Raw genomic sequence first — 25,699 nt, forward strand, 5'->3', positions numbered from 1 at the left:
CAGTGCTGTGAGCAGTGCCTGGGATACAGGGCTGAGCATATAGATGGCTAAACGGGTCAGGGTAGATGGGGCTAAAGCATACAAATTCAGGCTCCCAGATGGAAGCTGGGAGTTGTCCAAGTTAAACGGTGGGTATACGTCTATTCTGAAATGAAATGTTTGCTTCCTGGAAAAGACTAAATAAAGCTGGGCGTGGTGGGCACGCTTGTCATACCAGCATTCTGGAGGCTGAGACAGGAGGATCACGCTTCACGAACAGCCTCAGCTACTTAGGCCCTTTGGAACTCAGTGAGACCCTGTTTCAAAATAAAGAATAATAAAAAATAGGGCTGAGGGTATATCTCCAAGTTAGAATGCCCCTGGGTTCCATCCCTAATACTGCAAAAAAAAAAAAAAAAAAGACTAAGTAATAAAGAAATGATAAAAATTGGCGCTTCCAATTTTATGACCTTAAAGCTAACATTTCAGGTGCGCATTCTTCTTGACACTCTTTATGTGTATGCACGAGCACACACATGTAACACAATGTAGTTTCATGAGATAAGCTAGATATTTGCTTTGAAATGACTTTTTTCCATCCAAGAGCTTTTGTGGACATTCACTCAGCAAGGTGGGTCTCTATCACTCTTCCACAGGGCTGCGTATTCCAATATTTGCAATGCTCCTATTTATGCAGCTAAAAATTAATTAATGCACAGTTCAGTTGTTTCCAATCTATTTCTGGCGGAAACAACAACGAGGGGGACAGTGTGTCGCCTTAGTTGTTGAGGATAAATTCCTAGAATTGGGGGCCCAGGTCAAAGGTGTGCTTTTGGTATAAGCTGGGAAGAGAATTATAACTTATACTCTATCCACAGAGTAGGAAGTTGGCTCTTTCTCCATTTCTCTACCAACACTATGTTATTTCATCTCTTTTACTTTTCCCGGTTAATGAAACAAAAATTCTATTTCATTCTATTTTAATTTATTTTATTACAAGTTCTATTATTTAACTTATTCCTATTTTATTATTTCCTTGGATATCTGCAGAGTATATGTGTGTGTGTGTGAATTACCTGTTCACATCCTTTGTCTATTTTTTCGAAGTTTTATTTTTGCAACATTTTTATTGAGGCATTAGAATTACAAATAACCATGGGATTCATCGTGATATAGTCATACACATACAGAGCACACTACGTACTATTTTATTCCACCCACCGTCTTTTTCTTTTTCCTCCTCTCCTCCCTCCTTTATCTTTCTTTTTTGCTGTTGGTATTAGGGGTTGGTATTAAGGCTGTTCCACCCCTGAGCTCATATTTCAGAGTCACTGGTTTTAGGTTTGTCATTTGAGAGCACATAGCTGGTAGGCTTTAAAAAATACATCCAGAGTCCTTTCCTTTTAAAAAGATAAATTTTATCCCGTTACATTTATTATTAAAGCATGTTTGAGCTTGCTTCTTCTACATTATTTTGTTTTCTGAGTCTGTGCTTCTCCCCCTCCCCCTTTGGTTGTAAGATCTCTGTTTCCTTTAAAGATTATATATATATCCCTCCGCAATTTGGAAGGGCTGTAGTTTGCTTTCTGTTAAACAAGTTTATAACTTTAAATAACACACTCAGACTTCTTTTTCCCAATATATCACTGACATGGATTTCTGACAACAGAGCTTGGCTGTCTACCCTGACGAGACGCACCAGAGGCTTGCCAAAACTCCTCCTCACTTATGCCGGGCTGAGCTTTCCCTCCACAGCCCAGACTACACGGCTCTTGTTTGTGGCTGTTTAAAAACAAAACTTGTTAACATATTGTCAAATCATCCTTCTCTGAAACCTACAGAGATTTGGCTGTGGCTGCCAATGGTAAGCCAGCGGGCTGCGAGTCATGGCTCCTGGCTCACTCTGAGATGGGTGGAGGCAGTATCAGGTGGAGTGGGAGGCCTGGAGTTCAGAAGCGATAGCTGCGGAGCCGCCCCATTGAGCGGAGCGTATAGCTTTGGCTCACGGTGCTGGTTCTCCCATTCTGTGGCCCAAGGTACACCTAGTGTTTTTTTTTTTTTTATGGGGTTCTCACCTTCCAACAGCACAGGTGCTTGTCTCCCCCCCCCCCCCAATCAGGAACTTTTCTATTTCTTCTGCCTTCTTGATCACCCTTCTCCCTGCTAGCACCACGTCCCCACCAGAGACCTCTCCAGGGCCATCCCATCTCTTTCTAGAAGGGATCTGAGAGATTGGAGCGAGATGCTTGATAGCCAGATGGGGCATCTCCCGATGGCCTCACGGACCTCTTGCCTTCCGAGTCCCGCTCCTCTAGGAGTCTGCTTCCTCTGGGAGTCCTCCCTAATTGCTCCAGCCCCTGCCCCACTCCCTGAGCTCCCAGGCTGAGTCCTCCGCTCTGTTCTTACACAAGTCTTTCTTGTGCTGATCTGTGACATCTCAAACCTGCTGAATCTGGTTTCCCCAACTAGACCAGGATCCCCTGAGGCCAGAGCTAGGCTTTCCTCCTCTTACTTTATTTTAATTTTTGGTACTGGGGATTGAACCTAGGGTCATTTCATCTCTGAGCAACACCCCCAGCCCTTTTTATTTTTTGTTTTTGAAATAAAGTCTCTCACTGGGTTTCTGAGATTCTTGTTAAGCTGCTGAGCATGGTCTCAAACCTGCGATCCTCCTGTCTCAGCTTCCCAAGTACTGGGATTACAGGTGTGCACCACCACACCTGCTGCTGTGCCCCAGTGGCTTATAGGACTGGATACAAGGAAACTTAGAAAAGGCTTCTAGAGCCGGGTGTGGTGGCGCACGCTTGTAATCCCTGTGCTTGGAGGCGGAGACAGGAGGATCGTGCAGGTTTGAAGCCAGCCGCGCTGGCTTAAGAGACCCTGTTTCCAAATAAAAATATAAAAAATAGGTCTGGGAGTGCAGCCTGGAGGTAGAAGGGCTTTCAGGAACCCCAGTACCACCAAAAAAAAAAAAAAGAAAAGAAAAAAAAAAGGCTTCTAGAACTAATGGAAGTTCAAGACAACGGACTCTGCAACTTTGGGCAAATCACTATTATCACAAAGGGTGGTTGTGGGTGTTAAATATGACAGCGTGTGACTTACAGGCCCAGCCTCGAGCCCACGGGCACAAGTACTAAAAGGAGTGTCGTCTGTACCATCAGTTATGATAACATTATAACAGCCTGACCGAACAGCCGATGCTGTGTGAGGTGGGCACATCCCCAGAGCTCCAGCTCAGGAGGCCGGTGATACAGAGCAAATCATCTCCCTTTCTGGAACAAGGAAGAGGGCCAGACGCACAGCCTCCGCAGGGCCTTCCTGCTCTGGCCTCCATCCTCCTGTGGGTGCTGAGAGTCTGGGAGCTGCGCTCTGCTCCAGGGGCCCGGGGAGCACATTTTCAGCAGAGGCTCTGCCCCCGTTTCTTTTGACCTGGCTTTCGGGCTGGAGACCTCCTCTCCCTGCCCTCCTGCTCCCCTCCGCCCTCCCTGCCCAGCCGCAGCCCCAGGGTACCAGCGCTCCGCTGCTGAGCAGGATCATGAAGATGATGAACGTCTCGAACCAGCTGTGCTCCACGATGCGGTAGCAGGTCTTACGGAGTCGCCACCAGACCTTCCCCGGGGCCTGCGTGGTGTCCACTGCGCAGCAGGGACAGCGCCGGACACAGCCTGTGGGGGAGGGTGGCAGTCAGGCCCTGCTCAGAGCCCGCACCTGCCCACGTCTGATGGCAGGAAGTGGGGTCGTGGGGGCGGTGGCGGAGAAAGAGCTTGCAGCCATGGGGTAGTGAACAAGGTCTGCGTGGGGAGGGCCATGCTGTCCCCAGGCCTTCGCCATCTCTGCAGGTTCTGAGCCTTGGGCATGGTAGACCCCTGGGTGACAATCCTCGGAGACATGCCGCGTGAAGAGAAAACCCTCATGTCTTCCCCAGCTGCCCTCCAGACATACCCCAAATCATAAGTGTGACAGTTGTCGCTAACATGTCACAGGCTGCACCCACGTTGGGTGTCTATGGGGGGCCTGGTGTATGGTAGACTTGCCACGACTCCTACCCCAGGTGGGTGGTGGCACTCCCAGGGTCACAGGGGAATGAGGAGGGCAGGCAGGTTCCAGTTCAGGGTGGGGGTGTGACTGGCCAGGCCCCAAGGAGCCGCCGCGGGTCCCCGGGCCCTCGGGCTGCGGGGTTGTGGGGCTGTGGGGCTGCAGGGCCGTACCTTCAGTGAAGCAGTCGTCCGGGTCCTTGACGTCCTCTCCAAGGTCAGGGATCTGCTCCAGGAGGTCGGCGGTGTTGGTCATATCTGCTGTGCTACCCTCGGAGTAGCTGTCCTCGTGGGTCTGTGGGCAGGTGGGGAAGGGAGTCGTGACTGGGCTGAGGAGCAGCCTCCAGCCTTGATCCAGAGTCCAGGGGAGCCTGGGCTTCCTCAGGGGAGGAGCCTGGATTGCCCCCCACCTGGTGGACCCCAGGAACATGAGGCTGAGGTAGGAGGGTGGCACCCGCCACACAGCCATTCAGAGCCAGGCCACGGCGGGCCCCCGGGGCTCCTGTGGTTCTGGCCACTGGACGGTGGCTCAGGGCTGGGAGGGGGCAGTGTGAGAGCTCAGGGGACACCGGGTCAGGAATGCATCTAGCCAGAAACAAAACAGACGTGGGCTGGTGACAGGGACAAGCACTGGGCCGTGGACACACACACATCCAGACGGTCAGATCCGGGGTCACCCGTGCACACAGCCGCAAGCCAGACACGTGGAGGACAGGCCAGCCACCCAGCCAGTGCTTCCCGCTCAGTTCCCATGGGTGCTGGTATGATGTGCGGGGCTGGGGTGAGGCTCAGAGGCTTCTGGAAGCTTCCCTTCCTGGCCATGCTGGGGTCTGCTGCTCAGACCTTGCTAGCCTGATTCTAGGGCGGCTCAGGGTGGCGCATGTGTGCATGAGTGTGTGTGTGTGTTCTCTCATTCCGGCGTGTGACACTGGCGGATGAAGGTGTCATGGTGGCCAATGTGTGTCTTCTAGGCAGAGATCCCATTCTTAGCTGCTGTGAGTACCGGTGGCTGAGCTGGCCCCTCCTCTAGAAAACTTTTTTGTGTGTGTGTGGGTCTGGAACCCAGGGGCATTCGACCTCCAAGCTACACCCCCAGCCCTATTTTTCATTCTTTATTTTGAAACCGGGTCTTACTAAGTTGCGGAGGGCCTCACTAAGTAGCTGAGGCTGTCCGCGAACCGTGATCCTCCGGTCTCAGCCTCCCGAATGCCAGGATGACAAGCGTGTGTCGAGACGCCCAGCTCAGAAAACTTCTTATCCACGGAGTTGACATCCTCAAAAGTCTCAGTGGCCACCGCCTGACTGTGGGTGGCCCGCATCCAGAGACTGCCTGGAGCCCCTGCCTCCAGGTGGGACAGCATGGTGGGGTGCTGGTTACCAGGGCTCCCGCAGGGCCAGGACGAAGCCGGCTTGGTGAATGTGGTCTCTGCAGCGTCTTCCTTTGACTCCTGGTGTCTCTTACTTCTCCCGAGAGCCCTCCCTCAGCAAGTCCTTTGCACGGCCATCAGTCTCGAGTTTTGCTTTGAGGAAACCCAACCTAATGACAGGTATGGCGGAAACCCGTCTGCTTCAGGCCCGGTGTACTGCCATCTGTGGGCCCCTTGCCGGTCGGTCAGCGCAGGCTTGGGCATGGGCTTGGCTGAGTCCTTGGGCACGGCTCCGATTCGCCCGCTGCCTTCTTTTCTCTTGCTCTGAGGAATCACTCTGCTGGTGATCCTTTTGGCTTCTGAGGTTTGGGAAAGGAAAGAGCTTGGCTTCCAGGGCCGGCCGAGCTTGCTGCTGCTGTGGCCAGGAGGGCGAGGCTCTGCGTTTGTGGTCCCAGGGGCTTTGAGGGCTCCCTCCAGCTCAGCTGGGCTATGAAGGGGCGGGCCAAGGAATCTTCACTTCTTTCTAGACCCTGGAGCTGTCTAAACTACTCAGGGCCACCATGAGAGAGGACAGGGTCGCAGATCCTCCCGCAGGGGAGACACACACGGGGAAGCCCCAGCATGCCTCCGTCCTCTCTTTCAAAGGCCCCATCATAAACCGATCTGAAGGAAGGAAGACGTTACAAAACTCATCCCAAGGCCCGCGTTCTCTCCTGTGACTTCCTGCCTTTCACACCTTCGGGTTCCTTCTTCCTGTCAGTCAGACCCTCCGAGCGAGGAGGGCTGTGACCTTCCCAGTCAGAACAACGACTCCATAGGTCCTCGAGCTCTCGGAGTAACCACCACTGCAAAGCCCCCTCAGACAGGGCTACCTCACGGAAGGGACAGTCCACGTGCGGGGCTGAGGGGCGAGCAGGGTCGGGCTGCGGGACGCAGCTCTGCGCCCTCTGAACAGCTGACCTGCACCTCCACGGGCTTGAGCTGAGTGAGGCTGGGCGGCTCAGCTGGCCGCCGCGTCACAAGCCCCTCGCTCAGGGCCCACTCGCAGATGCTTGGAGGGGCCGAGCAGGTAACCACTAGGCAGTTGCTCAGCCGGTGGGGAGGCAGGGAGGCAGGGAGGCAGCTAATTGTCTCTAGGGGGTGGTGCCTCTTCTAATTTTTTAAGAGATGCCAGAAATGAAGATGCGTGTATGTGTTTATTGTTTATGTTTTTTTTTTGTGTGTGTGTGTGGTACTGGGGTCCCTGGAAACCTTTCTACCTCTGGGCTACACTCCCAGACCTATTTTATATTTTTATTTGGAAACAGGGTCTCTTAAGCCAGCGCGGCTGGCTTCGAACCTGCGCGATCCTCCTGTCTCTGCCTCCCTAGCGCGGGGATGACGAGTGTGCGCCACCACGCCCGGCTTGTTTTTCTTTTTTACATTAAAGCTCCCAAGTTTGAAGGAGTTGTAGCTAATTCACAGTAAAACCCCTCTGTGGCCAGAACAAGTCCCTGGTGCAGGTGGGAAGCAGCGGGTGGCCGAGGTGCCGGGGACGTCCCAGAGCTCCTGGAGTCCTCTTTGGATGGGGGAGTCACAGGACAAACGTTTGCCAAACAGACAAGAGCACAGGAAGAGCGTGCGAGGAGGGGCGCGCACGGAGGCGGCAGGTCCCTTGCGAAGCGGAGTCCTGAGGCTCCCTCGCTCCTGTCTCCTGTCAGGTGGGCCCCCTCTGTGCAGGTGGCTTATTCATGCTGTGTGCTCCCACCTGCAGATGCAGGCTCAGCCCGGCTCCAGCCCAAGCAGCGGCCCAGCAGGCTTCAGGGACTAGGCGTGCGTTACCTCGCTGCACCCCGGGGCCCGGGCCTCTGCTTCTGGTTCCTGCTGCTGTCTCCAGTCTGCCTGAGACACGCTGGCCTCGGCCTCGGCCTCAGCCTCGGAAGACACGGTCTCGGAAACCTGGCTCCAGGCCCTGGGCTCCAGGGGGGCCTCTGGGCCACCAGACCCAGGCTGGGATTCCTGCCGAAGAGACCCCAGCCCATGAGCTGAGCCTCCATGGCCAGGCAGAGGGACTCTCGGACCCTGGCTCTGTGGGCTTCCGGCCACACTTGTGTAGCAGGGACACTGCCCCCCCCCCCTTTTTTTGCGGTACTAGGGATGGAACCCAGGAGCATTCTATCTCTAAGTTACACCCCCGGCCCTATTTTTATTCTTTATTTTGAAACAGTGTCTCACTGAGTTGCAGAGGACCTCACTAAGTAGCTGAGGCTGTCCGCAAACCGTGATCCTCCTGTTTCAGCCTCCCGAATGCTGAGATTACAAGTGTGTGCCACCACGCACGGCTTTCTTTCTAGGGATCTCCAACTCACTGCGGACCCTCCCTCCAGGGTCCTGACTATGTGGGCAGGAGGTTCCTGGTAGGTCCAGGTGTGCTGGCCAGGGCGGCATCAATCGTCCCCTCTGGCTCCCTGTGCCCGGGTCCTGGTGGCCATCAACAAGCACTACCAACTTAGGAGGGCTGCGCCGACTCCTCCAGAGTCCCCGAGCCACCCAGCCTGCCTGCTTGCTCTCTTCTCTCTCTCATGCACACGCACACACACTTACATACAGATGCACACTCCCCTGCTGGACCATAGAGCCAGAGTTGCCTGGCTTCAGAGAAGGAAAGGAGAGAAGCCAGGAGGAGCGGGCGGGACGCACTCCTTTGGGGAGATAACTGGAAGCCGGGTCCTGGCAAAGCCAGGTTGTCCCTCCCGCTGTGGACACTGCCACCACCTCCAACCTGACTGCAAGTGTCGAGGCTGGCCTCTGGGACTTCAGGGAGGCAGGAAGAGTCAAGCAAGCCCAGAGCTCCCTCGTGGAGAGCCAGGCCCACCCAGCGTGGAGGAAAACCATTCAGTGTTGCGTGGCCTAAAGTCCTGAGAAGCCTGGAGAGCCCGAGGGGGCGGGCACTGTCCGCCCTGTCCAGACCCTGGTCCCGAGTGTTAAAAATAACAGGTTGGGAGATAAGATACTGCTGTCTCCGACACCTCCATCTTAGGGATGCTTATTTTTAAATCTCAGAATCGGCGAGGGCATGGGAAGAGGAGAGGGGCAGCCAGGAGATCAGGAAGCAGTACCCTGTCTTGCCACCTTGTGGTCCCTGGAGGAGGATGGGTCAGGGTGGGGCTGGGGCCACTGGAGGCCCTGGCTCTGTCCTAGATGCAGGAGAACCCCTAGCAGGTCTCTTTCTTGCCTCAGTCTCCCTGTCTATAGGACTAGCTGTCCATGACCAGCCAGGGGATGAACGAACAAGCACTAGTCTCAGGACCTCACCGAGCGATCAGTGCTGGATGGAGGGCTTGCGTTCTTTTTTCTTTTCCTTCCTTTTCTTGTTCCCTTCCTTTCTTCCCTCCCTCCCTCCCTCCCTTCTTCCCTTTCTCTTTTTCTTTTTTCTGGTACTGGGGATTGAGCACAGTTCTGAGCTATACTCCCAGCACTTTTTATGTATTTTTTTTTTTTTTACTTTGAAACAAGGTCTTGCCATGTTGCCAAGGCTGGCTTCAAACCTGCAATCCTCCTGTCTCAGCCTCCCAAGTACTGGGATGACAGGTATGCGCCACCAAGCCCAGCTTGAAGGACCTGTTTCTAGGGGCTGAGGCCGGCCGGCCGGGGCTCTGGGCCCTACGGGGAACCTGCGGGGCGGGGGGCTCACCTGCTTGCTGGATTCTTCCTCGGTACCCAGGCTATTCTCCTCATCCTCCTCCTGGTCATCTGTGTCCGACTCAGCCACTGCGATGGGCACACACACATGCTCTGGATCCCCAGGGGCGCCCTGGCCCGGTTGCTTGTCTTCCTCAAACCGTGTTTCCTTGCGGGCTGGAGGTGCCTTCTCCAGCTCGGGGGGCGGCGGGGAGCCGGGGTTGGCGATGCAGCTGGGCAGCTGGCCGCACGGGGCCAGAGCTGTGGGCTTCTTGGGCCGCCGGTGCCTGAGCCCGCAGCAGAAGTCCCAGGTGGTCCGCTTGACGAAGCGCAGGCCGCGCTGGATGCGCGCCAGGGCCAGTTGCAGGTTGTTCATTTCCCCGTCCTCGTCGGGGGCCGTGAGGTTGTCTGCGCTGAAGGAGCTGAGCAGCAAGGCCAGGAAGAGGTTCAGGACCTGTGGAGGGGACGGGTCAGGGTGGCAGGCCCTGCGCCAGGTCCGGGGAGCTTAGCCTCAGGCCCATGGTGAAACCCAGGGCCCCGGCCCCGGGTCCTGCCTCCACCCCACCCCTGTTGTCTTGAGCATGGAAGGTTTGTCTGTAAAAGAAAAACAAATATGGTGGCGCATGCTTGTAATCCCAGCGTTCAGGAGGCTGAGACAGGAGGATCGCGGTTTGCAGACAGCCTCAGCTACTTGGTGAGGAGGCCCTTTGCAACACAATGAGACCGTGCTTCAAAATCAAGAATAAAAAATAGGACTGGGGGTGTAGTTTGGAGGTAGAATGCACCTGGGTTCCATGTTCCATCCTTACCCAGTACCACAAAAAATATCTATCTATCTATCTATCTATCTATCTATCTATCATCTGTCTATCTATATATATATTCCTGCTCCCAAGGGCTCAGACACAGCATCAATTAAAGACCTTCAGACCCAGGTCCCTAGTGTCTTTGCTCGGGTTCAGTGGGAGAAGCATGGTTCACCCGAGGTCAAAGGTATGGATGGGGGAGGGGCCAGCTCAAGGTCACACAGCAAGCCCCACAGCTGCAGGCACAGCTGCTTCTGCACAGCGCCTTTCTCTCTTTTACCTTCCTGCCTGTGGTCATGGAGCAGTGGTCAGGGTGGGCGCAGGCTCCTTCCTGGGAAATAGGCATCCAGGACAAGATCCCATCCAGAATCAGCCCACGGTGCTAGGGCTTTCTTGGGAAGGGACTCTATGTCTGTTGGTGACGGAGGGTCAGCCATCTACCTCTGAGCAGGGTGCTGCTATGGTCACACAAGCTGCCTGTGTCCTGGGTGTGACTGGTTTTCAGATAAGAGACAGAGGGGACTGAACAGAAAAGGTGCCAGGGCAAGAGGCCAGGAAGGCAGGAGCCCTGGGGCACCTCAGAGTCACCATGGACTCAGGCCGCAGAGATGTGGCTGTGTCTAGGCTGTCAGAGTGTGGGGCCAGAGAACTTGGGTGGGGTGGGGGCCAGGTGCCAGCCCTGTTTCTAAGACCCATCCTGCTGGTGGGGTCAGAGGAGGGGCCTGGAGTCGAGGGGTCCGAAGGCGCAGGGCTTTACTGAATTATTAGCTGTGAAGGTTTTGAGACTCTGCCAGGGGGGTCTGCCTAGCTCTTCAGCCTTCGGACGGTTCTGGATGGCTGCTTGCTGTTCAAACATCCTGCAAATGCCAAGTGTTGGCTTTTGTAAAGAAAGAGCAAATGTGATGTTGAGAAGGGCCAGGGCTGGGGTCCACTCCCCAGCCTTGTGAGGGGCAAAGGAAGGTGTGGTGAGCTTGTTCTCACACAGGGGCTGGACTGGCCGGTGACCACTGCTGGCAGGCAGTCCAGGAACGCTTCGACCCTGCGGAGCTCTGGGCATCTGCTCCTCCCAACACCCGGAACCCTGGCTGCAGGCGGCCGATGTGGGCAATGCCCAGTGCTCATTAGAATCCTCTCTGAGGGAGGGCCTGCATGAGATTTGCATGAGTCCCCAACCCCAAAGATGCTCCTACCAGGGACCCCATGCCTGCCAGGTAGCTGAGGCTAAAAATTCTGATAGAAATTCTGATAGCAGGAAAGTCAGGCGTCGGGATTAAAAAGTAACACGCACTGTCTTGGCCAATTTGGAAAAGCCGAGGCCTCGGCTCTCCTGAGCCATCTCTGCCAGGAGATGGCTGCTTGTGACATCTGGCAGCCTTGTTGATGTCATCGCTGGGGGAAGGCAGGTGATGTGAATTAGAACTGCTATCTCCACTGACCTCTGGCCTCCATCCCCCAGGGCCCAGGCCCAGCCTGCCCCAGCCCTCACCCACGCCCGGCCCCGCGTCCCCAGGCCCCAGGAGTCCTGGGGGGCAGGACGGGGGGGGCACCCAGGGGCCTCGTCCACCCACACAGGACCCGAGGCCTCCCTTGTCACCGGCTTCCAAAGCTCAGTTTCAATCGGTGCTTCCCCGCCAGTCACAACGCTGGTCCCCAGCCCCTGCCTGATCCTCTTCCCATTTCAATGGCAATCTTGCTTCCGCCCACACCCGCACTCGCCTGCCTGCCTGCCCGCCTGCCCAGCAGCGGCCCAATTCCTGAGGCGGCCGGGGAGGGGGCTGCGTGGGCTGGCGGAAGCGTCCCTCCTCCAGCAGCTTCTAATCTTCTCATCCCTGGGCAGAGCCGCTAGGAAATGGCAGGGCTCTGGGAGTGTGGTGGGGGGCTTAGCCTGGCTTATGCTTCTTCTAATAGACAGGCCAGGAGCCAAGAGAGGCTCCAGCTCATGGTGGCAGACTTGAGGGGACGTGGGGCCAGCCATGGAGCCGGGTTCTGGGGCCCTTGGGCTCTGAGCTCTACATTTGGGGACGGATGGGGGTTGACCCCAACTTGGCTTGTCCTGTTAAGGCTCTGGGGAGAAGGCGGCAGGCAGATTTGAGGAATGGCTTTGGAAAGGATAGCCCACAGTCCTTGCAGCCACATTGGGCTACAAGAGCGGGTCTGGAACTCAATTTGCTGGCATGACACTGTGCTGTAGCCAAGTGGGTGGGCAGGTGCGATGTCCGAGCAGATGTGGACCTCCTGTGTACCCAGGGGCGTGGCTCCGTGGGCACAGTGGGCACCGACTGCCTGAACCTCCAATTGAGCTCACCTCACCTCCTCAGAAGGTCCCTTCTCTGGCTTTTAGAGTTTGAACTCTCTCAACTCTGGGATTCTGCACACTGTAGACACGAGGAGAGATATGCCTGTCTTAGGAGACTCAGGTGGCCACAGGAGCTAAGGCCTGGCTCCTCGGGATGAGGCAGCGGGGACTCCCACTGCAGACACTCTGGATGACCTAAGAAGCTCTTACTGGGCTCCACCTCCCTGGACCACCTCCACCTGCACCTGGCTGTACTCAACCCCTTCAGCATCTCTAACCCTTCTCCAGGAAGCCCTCTTGGTTGCCCCAGCCTGGGAGGGGCAGCGCCCGCAGGCTCCCCCTCAATGGTCTGCCCACTCTGAGGGTGATTCAGGCCTGTTTGAACTCCCCATCTCCCTGAGCAGGGTCAGGGCTGGGATGAGGGCACATTAACCTCTAGATGCCTGTCAGCACCGGGCACGTTTTGCATGCAATGAGGGGCTCAGCAGAGATTTGTTAAGCTGAACGGAACGCTACCTGATAATTCTGGGAGAGTGAGTGACAATAAAATAATGGATGGTTGGGCCAATAAATACAAGAGTTAATAAAAACGGGTAAATGATGAATAAACAGGTAAATAAGTGGGGGAATGAATGGATGGGCCAGGGTAAAATGGGTGAACTGATGAGTGGGGAGAAAGCTGGATGGATAAATAAGTAGACCGATGGGACTGGAGAATGGATGGGTGCATGAGTAGGCTGATAGACAGACATGATGGGCAAATGAGTGGGGGGGAGGGGGAGAGGTGATGGATGGATTGGATGGATGGATGGGCGGATATATGATTGGATGGATGGATGGATGGGCGGATATATGAATGGAATGGAAGTGTGTGTGTGTGTGTGTGTGTGTGAGAGAGAGAGAGAGAGAGAGAGAGAGAGAGAGAGAGAGAGAGAGAATGGGAGTCACTGGATGGGTGGTTGATGGACAGATAATGGAGGGGTGAAGGAGCAGGTAGAGTATTCAATGAATGGCTGAGTGAAGAAATGGACAGGAGGACTGGAGTAGACAGGCTGCTGGAGAGCTGGGTGGCAGAGCGGTAGTTAATAGTGGTTCTGTGGCTGGATAGGTGGATGTACAGAGAAGTAGAGACATGGAATTTCAGCATGAGTGGGTCAGAGCGCAGCTGGGCTGGTGGTGAAGAGCCCAAATGGATGGGTGAGGCGGTGCATCGCTGGGTGGAGGAGTGGAGAGGGGAGTATGGACAATAGACGGTAGACGGATGGATGAAGGATTGATGGGTGGGTGGATGGTTTAGTAGAAGGTTGAGTGAGTCAGTAGATAGAAAAAAATGTAAGCAAATGGGCAGATGGATGACTGGGTTTTGAGTAGCTGGGTGGATGAATGGATAGACGGGCAGACAGAGGGAAGGATGTCTAATGAGATGGATGGATAAGAGACTGATTAGTGGGCAGACAGCTTGGCCGACCGCTGGCTGGGTGGGTGGGTGGCTAGAAGGGACCGTAGGAGATAACAGATGACTGGGCTTTGGGGTAGCTGGTGGATGAACAGGGGTGTGCGTACGCGTGAGGCCCTCGGCTGACTCACCACAAGGTTGCCAATGACCATAACCAGGAGGAAGACCAGCAGGCACAGGGACTGGCCGGACACCTCCATGCAGTCCCACATGGTCTCGATCCACTCGCCGCAGAGGATGCGGAAGATGATGAGGAAGGCGTGAAAGAAGTCCATCATGTGCCAGCGGGGCAACAGGCCGGAGTCGCTGATGCGGTGCCTCAGCTCCGAGTAGTTCTTGCCAAAGAGCTGCATGCCCACCACAGCGAAGATGAAGACAATGATGGCCAGGACCAGCGTCAGGTTCCCCAGCGCCCCCACCGAGTTGCCAATGATCTTGATGAGGGTGTTCAGGGTGGGCCACGATTTGGCCAGTTTGAAGACCCGCAGCTGGGGGAAGGGGAAGAGGAGAGGTCCTTGTGAGGGGCTCTGGCCTCTGTCCCTCCACCCACGGACACCCTTTCCCTCCTCTCCCGTTTCCCCAAGAGCGGGCACTGTTGCTCCTCCGCACGGCTTGAGGGCAGCCTTGCTTTGCTTGGCTACGGGCGTAAGCTCAACAACGCCAGCCCTCCTCTGCCCCCACACCAGCCTTCTACATCTGCCTCGCTCTCACTCGTAGGAACTGCCCAGCAGATTTTCCCTACCCTGGAATATCCTTCCTGTCCTCAAAGGCATCTCTCCAGCCAGCTCGAAGCAGCTCTGACTCACCCAGTGCCCTCCATCTTTTCTTCTTCTCAGTCATCAAAGAGAAAGGGGGCATGTGCTAATATTTATCGACTACCTAGGATGTATCAGGCCTGTGCTTAAAACGGACTGACTCGTTGAGAACTGCTGGTAACCATCTGACGTTGGCACTAATGATCACATCATTTGGTGGATGAAGAAACCAACCCTAAAACTGGAGTAACTTTTGTAAGTTCCTTGGCTCACGGCAACTGAGTCAGGATTAGAACCCGAGTCAGGATCGGCGCGGCATTCCTTACTGTCCCGGCCAGCCTGCCTTCCTACACCCCCTAGTGGAGCCACTCGCAGTACTGGGGACCTCGACCAAGGAGCCTTCAATGACCCCACCTGTGTGGTTCACAGACCGGCAGTTTTGGTGTTACCAGAGACCGAGTGAATCAGTCTTTGCATTTTAATAAGATCCCCAGGTGACTTGTGTGTGCATTGAAGATTTTTTTGTGTGTGGGTCTGGGGATGGAACCCAGGGGCATTCTACCTCCGAGCTACACCCTCAGCCCTATTTTTTATTTTTGATTTTGAAACAGGGTCTCCCTGAGTTGCCAAGGGTCTCACTAAGTAGCTGAGGCTGGCCTCGAACAGCGATCCTCCTGTCTCAGCCTCCCAAATGCTGGGATTACAAGCATGTGCCACCACGCCCGGTTTGCACTGACGTTTTAAAAATGCTGCCCGACGCCGAGCGTGGTGGCGCACGCTTGTAATCCCCGCGCTTGGGAGGCAGAGACAGGAGGATCGCGCTGGTTCGGAGCCAGCCTCACTGGCTTAAGAGACCCTGTTTCCAAATAAAAAAGTTAAAAAATAGGTCTGGGAGTGTAGCCCGTGGGAGTGTATCCCGGAGGTAGAAGGGCTTCCAGGAACCCCAGTACCACCAAAAAGAAAACAAAAAATGCTGCCTGGATGAGTAGTCAGCTGCCCTCGCCCTGCCCGTCACTTTCCCAGTGGCTTCGAGAATTTCACATCTGTGAGTATCAAGTCTCCTCATCTACAAAAGGGAGTCGTAGCAATGCCAGCCCACTCCTAGACTCTCTGCGAACTGCAGGGGACACCGGGGATCGTAAAGGGCTTCGCAAACCATGAAGGTGCCACCCAACTGCTCCTCTGGAGGGAGAGCTCCTTCTGTCTTGCCCTCCAATCCTGATACTGCCAGCACTGGGCTAGGCACCCAAGGGCACCTGGCTAATGGCTTTGTGGTAAAGACATTTAGTGGTGACCTCAGAGGAGGGGGTGCGCCCCCCGCCCCCCAACAGCAGGTGCAGCCAGGTACCAGACGGAAGGAGCGCAGCACGGAGAGGTTGCCCATGCGGCTCAGACCCAGCTCCATGAGGCTGAGGATGACGATGATGCTGTCGAAGACGTTCCAGCCCTGCTGGAAGTAGTAGTAGGGGTCGAGGGCGATGATCTTGAAGGTCATCTCTGCCGTGAAGATCCCCGTGAAGACCTGGTGAGGAAGCAGAGGTTCCGAGTTTGGGATGGGATGACCCTCTGGCCAGCAAAGGCACCTGCTCCCGGACACTCGCGCCGGCAGGGTCTTCCTCCCGGGGTGGCGGCTCTGACGACATCCCGTGGAATGGCTCTCTTCTCATCAAGGGTGACATCAGGCTGGCCCTCAGAAGTGGCCTGGGCCTGTCGTGAGGTCCACAGGGACCCAGCTCTAGGAGCCACAGGGTGGAGGAGGCCGAGGCGGACGCTGTCACGACCAACCTCAGACTCCTCCTCAGCATGTGTCTGCATGAGAAGTGCCCGTGTTCCACGTGTGCAAACCCATTCATTACATCCCCCAGATACCCCTGGTACTCAGGGCCCGGGCCTGATCCATGCTGCCCTGCTGCCTGGATAACCTCGCCCCTTGCCTGTACGCTGAGCAATTCCCTTGTAATAACCACCAGCCACTGTTTCTCCGGGGCCGACGACATGCCAAGTGCTGGACCGGAAGGCTTTGCATGGATCTTGTCTTTGAATCCACCCGACAACCCGATGAGGATGGTATCACGACCCTCACTTTACAGGTAAGGAAGTTGAGGCACTGAGAGATGAGGAGGCCCTCTGGAGCCACCGACTTAGTACATTCAAGAACCCAGTGTCGTCCTCCAAGATTCAGAGCACCGCCTTCCTCCTGGAGACATCCCTGCGTGGGCAGAGCCGGGAGCCACCTGGCGCCTGACTCATGAGCCCTGAGTCTCTTGCTCTTGGCCGGCGGAGCCTGTGGTCTAGGGACCCACAGTGTGGCAGGCTGGTCAGCCATGGCCACAGCCAGCTGCCCCAAAGAGTGCCAAGTGCTACGATGGGGGTGTGGCTCTTGGGGAGGGTGTAAAAGGCAGGAGGGTGGGGGGCCTGTTTGGGAGCCTATGTGGCCGTGTTGGGGAGCTGGGGCTCTCCTGAGCATAGGGAGGAGGCACTCAGAAGCTTCTGGAGGGGGGATTGTGGACCAGGGCACTTCTGGGGACAGTGCCAGGCCTGCTGTAGCTGTGGAGACTTGGGAGTCAATCAAAACAAGGGCCAGCGGGGCGTGGCGGCGCACGCTTGTCATCCCAGCATTCGGGAGGCTGAGACAGGAGGATTGCAGTTTGCGGCCAGTCTCAGCTACTCAGTGAGGCCCTCTGCAACTCAGTGAGACCCTGTTTTGAAATAAAGAATAAAAAGTAGGGCTGGGGGTTTAGCTCGGAGGTAGAATGCCCTGGGTTCCATCCCCAGCACTACAACAAACAAACAAACAACAATAACAAAACGAGAAGGACCCTGTCCTTGGCATCCACACAGGGTGTCTGTGCTAAAAGGGGAGAGAGGACTCTCCTGGTCATCCTGTCCCCTTGGCCCAGCAGAGGTCCACTGAAGAACTGCCCAGAAAAAGTGCCCCTCCACCAGCTGGACTCTGGGGCCTCTTTCCCCAGTGTGTGTGTGTGCTCGCTCGCTCCCCCCTCTCTCTTTCTCTCTCTCCCCCCTCCCTCTCTCTCTAACCTCCTTTTTCCACTCGCTGCCTTCAGGCCTCTGTTCACAACCCCTGAATCCATGGAGCCTCCTGAGACCTGAGATGTGCCCTGCAACGCCTTCCTCACCCCCTTCCTGGCTCTAGTTTCCTCTGCCTCCCCTACCACCCCCCAATGGCTGGGCATGTTTAGCAAGGTGCCCCTGTTTAGAATATAAGCTCCTTGCAACGAGTGGCCTTTCTGTCTTACTAAACCTAGGGCAGGACCTAGCCTATAGGCACACCATCAATATTCGTTCAATAGGCAATGGTTGGACCTTTGACTTGCAAGACCCCGGGTCCCATCTGGCACTGCTAAGTTCCCTGTCTCATAGGAGCTGACCCTGCCCACCCTCTGTCCTCACACAGCTGTGCTCAGAGCCCCAGGGTGAGGCCTGGGCTGCCCCCTCCTTGGACCCCACCGGGCCTTCCCCAGCACCTGCCTGGGCACCCCAGGGGGAGTGTGTTCTTAATCGAGCCACGAGTACTAACACCCATTTTTGGGGCTTGGAGCTCAGGAAAGACCCTGCAATCTCACTTTGCCCAGGCTTCCAGCTATTTTGGCAACAAGATAGTTGATGTCCTGGAGAGCAAGGATCAGGGCGGGAAACACCTAAGAGGCTCTTGAGAATGCTTTTGGGCAGTGATACACAAATTATATTTTTGGGGGGCAATAGCGTCACAGGGAAGCTCTTTGGAGATGCAGATCTTGGAAGGCCTGGGACACACACGCTGAGTCAGAACACATGCTGTGACCACTGAGAGTTTGGGAAGTGTTGTTTGCCCGCGGGTTCTCCACTGTGGCGCGCTCCAAAATCAGCTAGGGAGCTTTGAAAACATGGATCCCGTCCAAACGGCTCTGGTTACGTTGGACGGGAGTGCGGCTCCATACGGGGATTTTAAAAAGCATCCCAGGTGGCTCTAATGCACGGCCAAGCTTGGAGAGTACATGAAGTTTGGTACCAGACCTGCTCCTTCCCCAGAATCACCCCTGGTGTTCCGAGGACCTGTAATCAAAGCTCGATGGTCTAAGGCGTGCAGAGATGGCAGCCCGGGCTGGCGGTCCAGAGCAGGGTCTGCCACTGTGTGATCCTGGACCAGTTTCTCCATTTCTCTGAGCCTTGGGTGTCCCTGTATGTAAAGTGGGGATGGTAATAACTCGCAGGAGGTTGCAGAGAGTTGAAGCTAATGGCTGTAAAGTGGATGGCCTACGCGAGAGGGCAGCCGGTGCTCCCATGAGCAACATTTATTATGACTGCTGAGCCTGGCCCCAGAGCACCAGGCCCAGGCAGGGGCTGCTCCAGATTAAAAACAATCCTGAGGGTTTCATAGGCTAGCGGGGATCTGGCAGATGCTCTGAGTGTGGGGACCCACTTGCTCTGACTCCTGGCTGGAGGCCTGCTGTCAGTGCTTCTACCAAGCCGAGGACCTTCTGGGGAATCCCACTCCTACTGTATCGCCAGGAATTCTAACCTTGGCCTTTAAGTATCTTTATAGATACTCTCCAGGGTTTACCCTTTTTTGGTACTAGAGACTGACTGAGGGGTATTCTACCTTTTTTTTTTTTAAGAAGGTCTCACTAGGTTGCTCAGAGTCTTGCTAAGTTGCTGAGGTGGTCCTTGAACCTGCGATCCTCCTGTCTCACCTTCCCAAGTACTGGGATACAGGTGTGCACCACCACCCCTGGCCTGTCTCCAGTCATTTTTCTTTTCTGTTCTCAAATAGTCTCATAATTTTTTCATGGAAATTGTGTACATCTTTTGTTACATTTATTTCTAGATTTCTTGTAGATTTTATTCACACTGTGTATTAGCTTTTTTTTTTTTTTTTTTTTTTTTTTTTTTTTTTGGTGGTACTGGGGTCCCTGGAAGCCCTTCTACCTTCGGGCTACACTCTCTGACCTATTTTATACTTTTTTTTAATGTGGAAACAGGGTCTCTTAAGCCAGCGCGGCTGGCTTCGAACCAGCGCGATCCTCCTGTCTCTGCCTCCCAAGCGCAGGGATGACAAGCGTGCGCCACCACGCCCGGCTTGTGTGTTAGCTTTTAAAAACTTCTTTCTCTAATTAATTGTTAGTGGTCGTTCAGTATATAATTCATTGTATGAGCTTGTGCCCACTTACATTGTTGGCCTCTCACTAAAACTAAAAGCCTCTCTGTAGATTTTCTTGGGCTATCTATGTAGATATAACATCACTAGAGAATAATGTCAGGTCAAGTTTTCCTTTCTTCCTTCTTTCTTTCTCTCTTTCCCTCTTTCTTTCTTTCTTTCTTTCTTTCTTTCTTTCTTTCTTTCTTTCTTTCTTTCTTTCTTTCTTTCTTTCTTTCTGCAGTTTTGGGGATGGAACCCAGGGGCATTCGACCTCCGAGCTACACCCCCTGCCCTATTTTTCATTCTTTATTTTGAAACAGGTTCTCACTAAGTTGTAGAGGGCCTCACTAGGTAGCTGAAGCTATCTGAGAGCCATAATCCTTTGGTCTCAGCTTCCCGAAAACTTGGATTACAAGTGTGTGCCACCACGCCTGGCTCAAAATTTCCTTTATTTATTTTTTTCTTTTCATCTTTCTGCACCACACTCTGCTGCTTCCTCAGCTCTACATTTATATCCATTTAATTATCTCCTCAGCTGTAATAATGTGCTCTTTGTACATTGATATTTTAATCTCAGTGGCTATACTTTTCACTTCTGGAGATACTATTTGATCCCTTTCCCCCCCCCCAAAGTTGTGTTATTCTTATGTTTTAATTTCCTTCTATGTCTTTAGTTTTACAAACACTCTCAATTTATCATCTTATCTAACAGTTCTACTATATGACATCTGAAAGGGGTTAAGCCTGATAGTGTGTGTGTGTGTGTGTGTGTGTGTGCGCGCGCGCGTGCGCGCACGCTGGCGCTTGCTCATGGTGGAGTACTCCCTTGAGTAGTTGGTAATTTGGGAAATCCATCTTGGCCTGGATGAAAATGTATCCTCCTAGAGAAGTCTTGTGTTTGCCTCTTTCGGAGGCTCCATCATATCATCTCAGGGTCGCTTTACATGTTTGCTGGTTTAGGCACAGGCTCCAGGACCCACTCAGGTATAAACCTGAACCATAAACTCACAGTCACAGGTGTCCAGGGGTCACCTTTCCACCTCTCTAGTCCCAGCTAAGAGGACTTGCTCATCATTTCCTAGTATCACTGCAGAGGCTTCCTGATTTGCCATTTTACTGAATGTATAGTCATTGTTCTGGAGCGACTGGCCCTCCCAGAACTCACGTTGAATTTTAAATGCCATTGTGATGGCCTTAAGAGGCGGGTCCCTTGAGAGAGGATGAGGTTGCAGGGGCTTAGGGTCATAGGAGTGGGTGAAGGCCGTCACTGTGAGAGCGGGTTAGGTACAGCAGGGGAGAGTCTGCCCCTTTCCTCTCCCCTCTGGCATGCTCTCTTGCCGTGTGATGCCTTCCGCCATGTTTTGACACAACAGGAGACCCTTACCAGATGTGGCCCTTCAGTTGTGGGCTTTTCAGCCTCAAGAACTATGAGCCAAAAAGAAAACTGTTTTTCATTCACCCAGTCTGTGGCATTCTGTGTTAGCAAAAGAAAACACCCAAGCCAGTCAACTCCCATGACCACTGTCTCAAGACTCAGTGTCTTGTCTCCCCAGGGCTGTTAAAATCCAAGCCTCCAGCTGGGCGTGGTGGCGCACGCCTGTAATCCTAGTTCTTGTGGGGATGAGACAGGAGGACCTCAGGTTCAAAGACAGTCTCAGCACCTTAGGAAGGCCTTCAGCAACTTAGCAGGCCCTGCTTCTTTTCTTTTTCTTTTTTAAAAACTTTTTATTGGTGCACTGTAGTCATACATCTTAATGGAGTACAAGATGGTAGAGGCGTACATGCACACATCACCCAGTGAGCTCTTCCCCAGCTCCCTCCCCCTCCCTCCTTCTCATGTTTGGCTTAGTGACTGACTTTGAAAATAGGCCCTGTTTCAAATTAAAAAATAATAAGGGATGGAGGGGTAGCGCAGAGGTAGGATGACCCAGGTTCAATACTCAGTACCAATACTCCCCAAAACAAACAAACAAACAAACAAACAAACAAACAAACAACAAACCCCCGAACCTCCAGGATACACAAATCAGCACTCCTACCCAGGGAGATCACAGAGTCTCTCCACATGTTTACTGCCGTGGCCCTTAAGCCCCTCTCCGCCTCTGCACAAGGGATTCTGTTGCTTCCCATGTACTTCGCTCTGCATTTTAAGGAGTGCTGCCTTTTTGGTTGTTTCATAAGACTTCTAAGGTTATTTTGTTCATAATGTCGCTGGGAACAGAAGTTTCCACTGCCCTTTATCATAGTTTATGTGATGCCTCCCCCAAGTTAGTCGCATCCATCAATCTTCTCCTGTGTGGAGTTTGTCTTTAGAGACATGTTTAAAAGGGCTTTCCCCATACGGACATCATTTACCCATGCTTATCTTTGTTTCTTTACATTTAATATTTAAGCCAGTTAGAATATATTAAAGGTAAAAAATAAAAACCTCCTGTACTTGTAGTGCAGTTATCCAAACAGAACCAGATAGAACTCTAACCCAAGTCCATCTCCTGCGATCAATCGCTGGGTCTCGGGATTAGTCCAGCGGCCGCTCAGCCTCAACCTCAACCTCAACCTCAACCTCAACCTGATGGTCAGGTGAAGCCACCGGTGTTTGTCGTCACACCCGAAAGCTGCCAGTCCATCCCAGTAAAACCAGAGAACTCCACACAACCCGGACACTCCAGCAATGCCCAAAGGCCCCTGCAGGCTCAGATGTAGCCTTCTGTTTGCCAAGAGAAGCAGGCTAGTAAAATTACAGCCAAATGGGTTCCAAGTTAGTGAAAAAAAAAAAAAAGTACTTTGCAGAGAACGATCCAGATCCCTGGGATTTGAAAGCAATGCAAGAAAATCTCCCCACCCGCAGTGTGGGAGACCCCCTCTTGTGGAGTTCACAGAAATCTAGTGTGTGCCGGGCGTGGTGGCGCACGCTTGTAATCCCCGCGCTTGGGAGGCAGAGACAGGAGGATCACGCAGGTTCGAAGCCAGCCGCGCACGCTGGCTTAGGAGACCCTGTTTCCAAACATAAAGTATAAAATAGGTCTGGGAGTGTAGCCCAGAGGTAGAAGGGCTTCCAGGAACCCCAGTACCACAAAAAAAAAAAAAAAAGAAATCCAGTGTGCTGTAAGAGAGAACTTACAATGGCCAGAGCGTCCTCCCCTATCAGCCCCAGAGATGATTACAGATCGTGCCCGCTCCTGAGGCCAAGCCTTCCCTGGGCTCCCTGGAGAAGCGCGGGCTCTGTGTTCACCCAGCAGGGCCAGGACAGTCGTGTGCCTGTGAGTCAGTGGACAGTGGCCACACGCTTGGCTCTGACTCCACCACGTCAACCCTCCCGTCTCTGGGCCTCAGTCCCCCCATCTACACAGTGGGGAGGCAAGACTTGGGGTGGCCCCAAGAAAACACCATCAGGATTGGAACCCAGACGTCCCGACTTCCAGGGTGCGTCTCCTTGTTCACAACCACAGTGGTAGTAACCACCGGCCCATTCATCCTGTTTACTGTTTATCAGACTCTGAGCTAAGCACATTACACACATTATCTCATTCAGTCCTCGTTAGCTTCCTATGAGGTTGATAGTGTCATACTAATTTTATGTTTATTGAATTTGACAAATACTTACTATGCCAATTACCAAGACTAAGTAATTTGCTTGAGGTCTCATAGTAAGGGCTGAGTCAGAATTCAAATTGGTCTCTGCCTGCTTTACTCACAACATCATCCATCATCCATCCATCCATCCATCCATCCATCCATCATCCATCCATCCATCATCCATCCATCCATCCATCCATCATCCATCCATCTATCCATCCATCCATCTATCCATCCATCATCTATCCATCCATCCATCCATCCCTCTTTTCATCCATCCATCCATCCATCCATCATCCATCCATCTATCCATCCATCCATCTATCCATCCATCATCTATCCATCCATCCATCCATCCATCCATCCCTCTTTCCATCCATCCATCCATCCATCCATCCATCCATCCATCCATCATCCATCCATCCATCCATCATCTATCCATCCATCCATCCATCCATCCATCATCCATCCATCCATCCATCATCCATCCATCCACCCATCCATCCATCTTGCCATCCCTCTTTCTATTCATCCATTTCCTTCCTTCCTTTCTCCTTCCTTTTCCTGGTCCAACAACACAAACGTTCATCTATGCAAGCTCCACAAAGAAACGACCTCTTTTTGCATGTCCTCTCCTCTCCCTTCTACTTGTTACAGAATCTCAAGTCTCTCTGGCCATGGTGGCGCACGCTTGTAATCCCAGCGCTTGGGAGGCTGAGACAGGAGGATCGCACAGGTTCGAAGCCAGCCTCAGCTACATAGCGAGGCTCTCAGCAACTTAGTGACACCCTCTTTCCAATAATATAAAAATAGGCCTGGGAGTACAGCCCGGAGGTAGAAAAGCACCTGGATTCCACCCCAAAAAAGAAAAAGAAAAAAGAAAAAAAGAAAAAGAATCTCAAGCCTCCATGCTCCATGCATTTCAGAGTTATCCCCAGTTCAGCCTCTGGGCATCGTCCAAAACCTTTACCCCCAAACTCCCAAATCCATATCTCTTCTGCTCCTTAAAAGCTCATCCTGAGACCCCCTCCTTCTCTAAAGGGTCTTAGGGGGACTCGCACCCACAGAAGACCTTCCGTGTTCGGGACCCCCGTCTCTTACCCACATGGCCGAGAGGCCCCTCTGAGCAGGACGCCTATTGGAGACAGAGCGAGCAGCAGGCAGCCCTTACCAGGTTTCCAACCTGCAGCATTTCCTCGAACTCGGTTGTCATGTTGTAGTGCTCCAGCGCCATGAAGAGCGTGTTGAGCACGATACACATGGTGATGGTGAGGTCGGCGAACGGGTCCATGACCACGAACTTCACCTTCTGCTTGATGGACAGCCACAGGGGGCAGCACTCCCAGACCAGGTAGCGCTGGGCGAAGCGGTTCCAGCATGGCGGACACTTGCGGTGCGACTCCTCCAACTCTGGGGGCACAGGGGGAGTCAGCTGGCTTCCACTGGCTGGGGAGCTGAGGGGGCCGCTACCTGGCGCTGGGACACTCAGGCCGGGGAGGGCTCGGGGGACAGGTGGCCTGATTCCTGGCTCCTCACTCTGGAACTGGGGGACAAGAGGGTCGCAGGAACAGAAGGCCAGGCGGGTGTTGGGAAAATTGGGATGAGATGTATTTATGAGGCTCACAAACGTAGGCTCACTTAGATATGGGGGTGCTCAGGCTTGAATGATAAGAGGATGAATGGGATTGACAAGTTCACACCGAGGACATGCAGGACAGAGCCGAGGGAACATATGATGTGGCCATCTGGGACATGTTGAGACAGACGGGTGGGATATGTGGAAAAACATGGTAATATACCTGGGACAGGAACAAGATGGGGTGCCCACTTGGGGCTGGAAGGGATGTGGGGTTGCCCTGCATGGGACTGGTGGGATGGATGCAGGATGCCTGGGATAGTGAGGAATGGCCGGGAATGGGTTGAAACAGGGAGGGCGTTATGACACGATGGTTCTAGAGAGACAGGGGTCTGCTTGGGAGAGGTAGGGACGAGACCAGTAAGAGCTGGGACAGGATGGATGTGGGACTGTTTGGGAATAACCAGGAAAGAGCAAACGAAAAACAGGTAAAGACACAAAGGATGGGCAAGGACAATTAAGGCCACAGAGGACAGAGACAGGGGAGGTGGGTGTAGAGATGGCCGAGGCAGCTCACACACAGGGATGCTGCGTAGGCTGGGATGGAGGCGAGGGGACCGGCAGCGGAAGCGGGAGGGTTTGGTACCCACCTTCCAGTGCACTGGTGAGGACGCTGACAGCGCTGAGCGCCCGCTGCCGCGCTCCCGGCTCCTCGAAGCCATCGACAGCCGGCGCCTGGGGGGTCAGCATCTGGGGCCCGCCTGGCTCCTCCGATGGGGTGGTCTGGGTGCAACCAGGAGATGTGTGTCAGCGTGGGGAGGGGTCTAGCCCCAGCCGTGGTCCTGCTGGGCCCGGGGTGGCTGTCCCAGGCTCAAGCTGGGGAGGTCACAGGAGACAGGATGGAGGTCTCCATGGGACATCGGATGCTGGGCTTAGAGAACTTAAGCACATCTCTGTCCCAGTCTACAACCCCCCTCCTGCCAATCATCGTCTCCTCCACGCTCGGCTTCACCTCTCATCTGCCGTGGTCCTTGAGTGCACTCAGGGAAGCACACGG

The 25,699-nt window shown here is 53.9% G+C and overlaps 1 protein-coding gene across 5 annotated transcripts in view; it reads right to left on the bottom strand.

Annotated features, from left to right (window-relative positions):
* The window catches only part of SCN5A (sodium voltage-gated channel alpha subunit 5), a gene marked incomplete at both ends in the record, with an annotated part of 75,252 nt that overhangs the window by 19,062 nt on the left and 30,491 nt on the right, over nt 1–25,699 (bottom strand). For 4 of the 5 annotated variants that reach the window (XM_080714854.1, XM_080714856.1, XM_080714857.1 and 1 more), the window contains 8 exons: nt 3,490–3,644; nt 4,188–4,308; nt 7,202–7,378; nt 9,054–9,494; nt 13,730–14,086; nt 15,702–15,875; nt 24,238–24,476; nt 25,293–25,425. In XM_080714854.1, coding sequence (XP_080570980.1) covers nt 3,490–3,644; nt 4,188–4,308; nt 7,202–7,378; nt 9,054–9,494; nt 13,730–14,086; nt 15,702–15,875; nt 24,238–24,476; nt 25,293–25,425 — 1,797 coding nt within the window. The remainder of the gene's footprint in view (nt 1–3,489; nt 3,645–4,187; nt 4,309–7,201; nt 7,379–9,053; nt 9,495–13,729; nt 14,087–15,701; nt 15,876–24,237; nt 24,477–25,292; nt 25,426–25,699) is intronic. The other variant, XM_080714858.1, reaches the window with a different exon arrangement.

This window comes from Muscardinus avellanarius, assembly GCF_963383645.1.
Source record: "Muscardinus avellanarius genome assembly, chromosome: 18".
Taxonomy (NCBI): Eukaryota; Metazoa; Chordata; class Mammalia; order Rodentia; family Gliridae; genus Muscardinus; species Muscardinus avellanarius.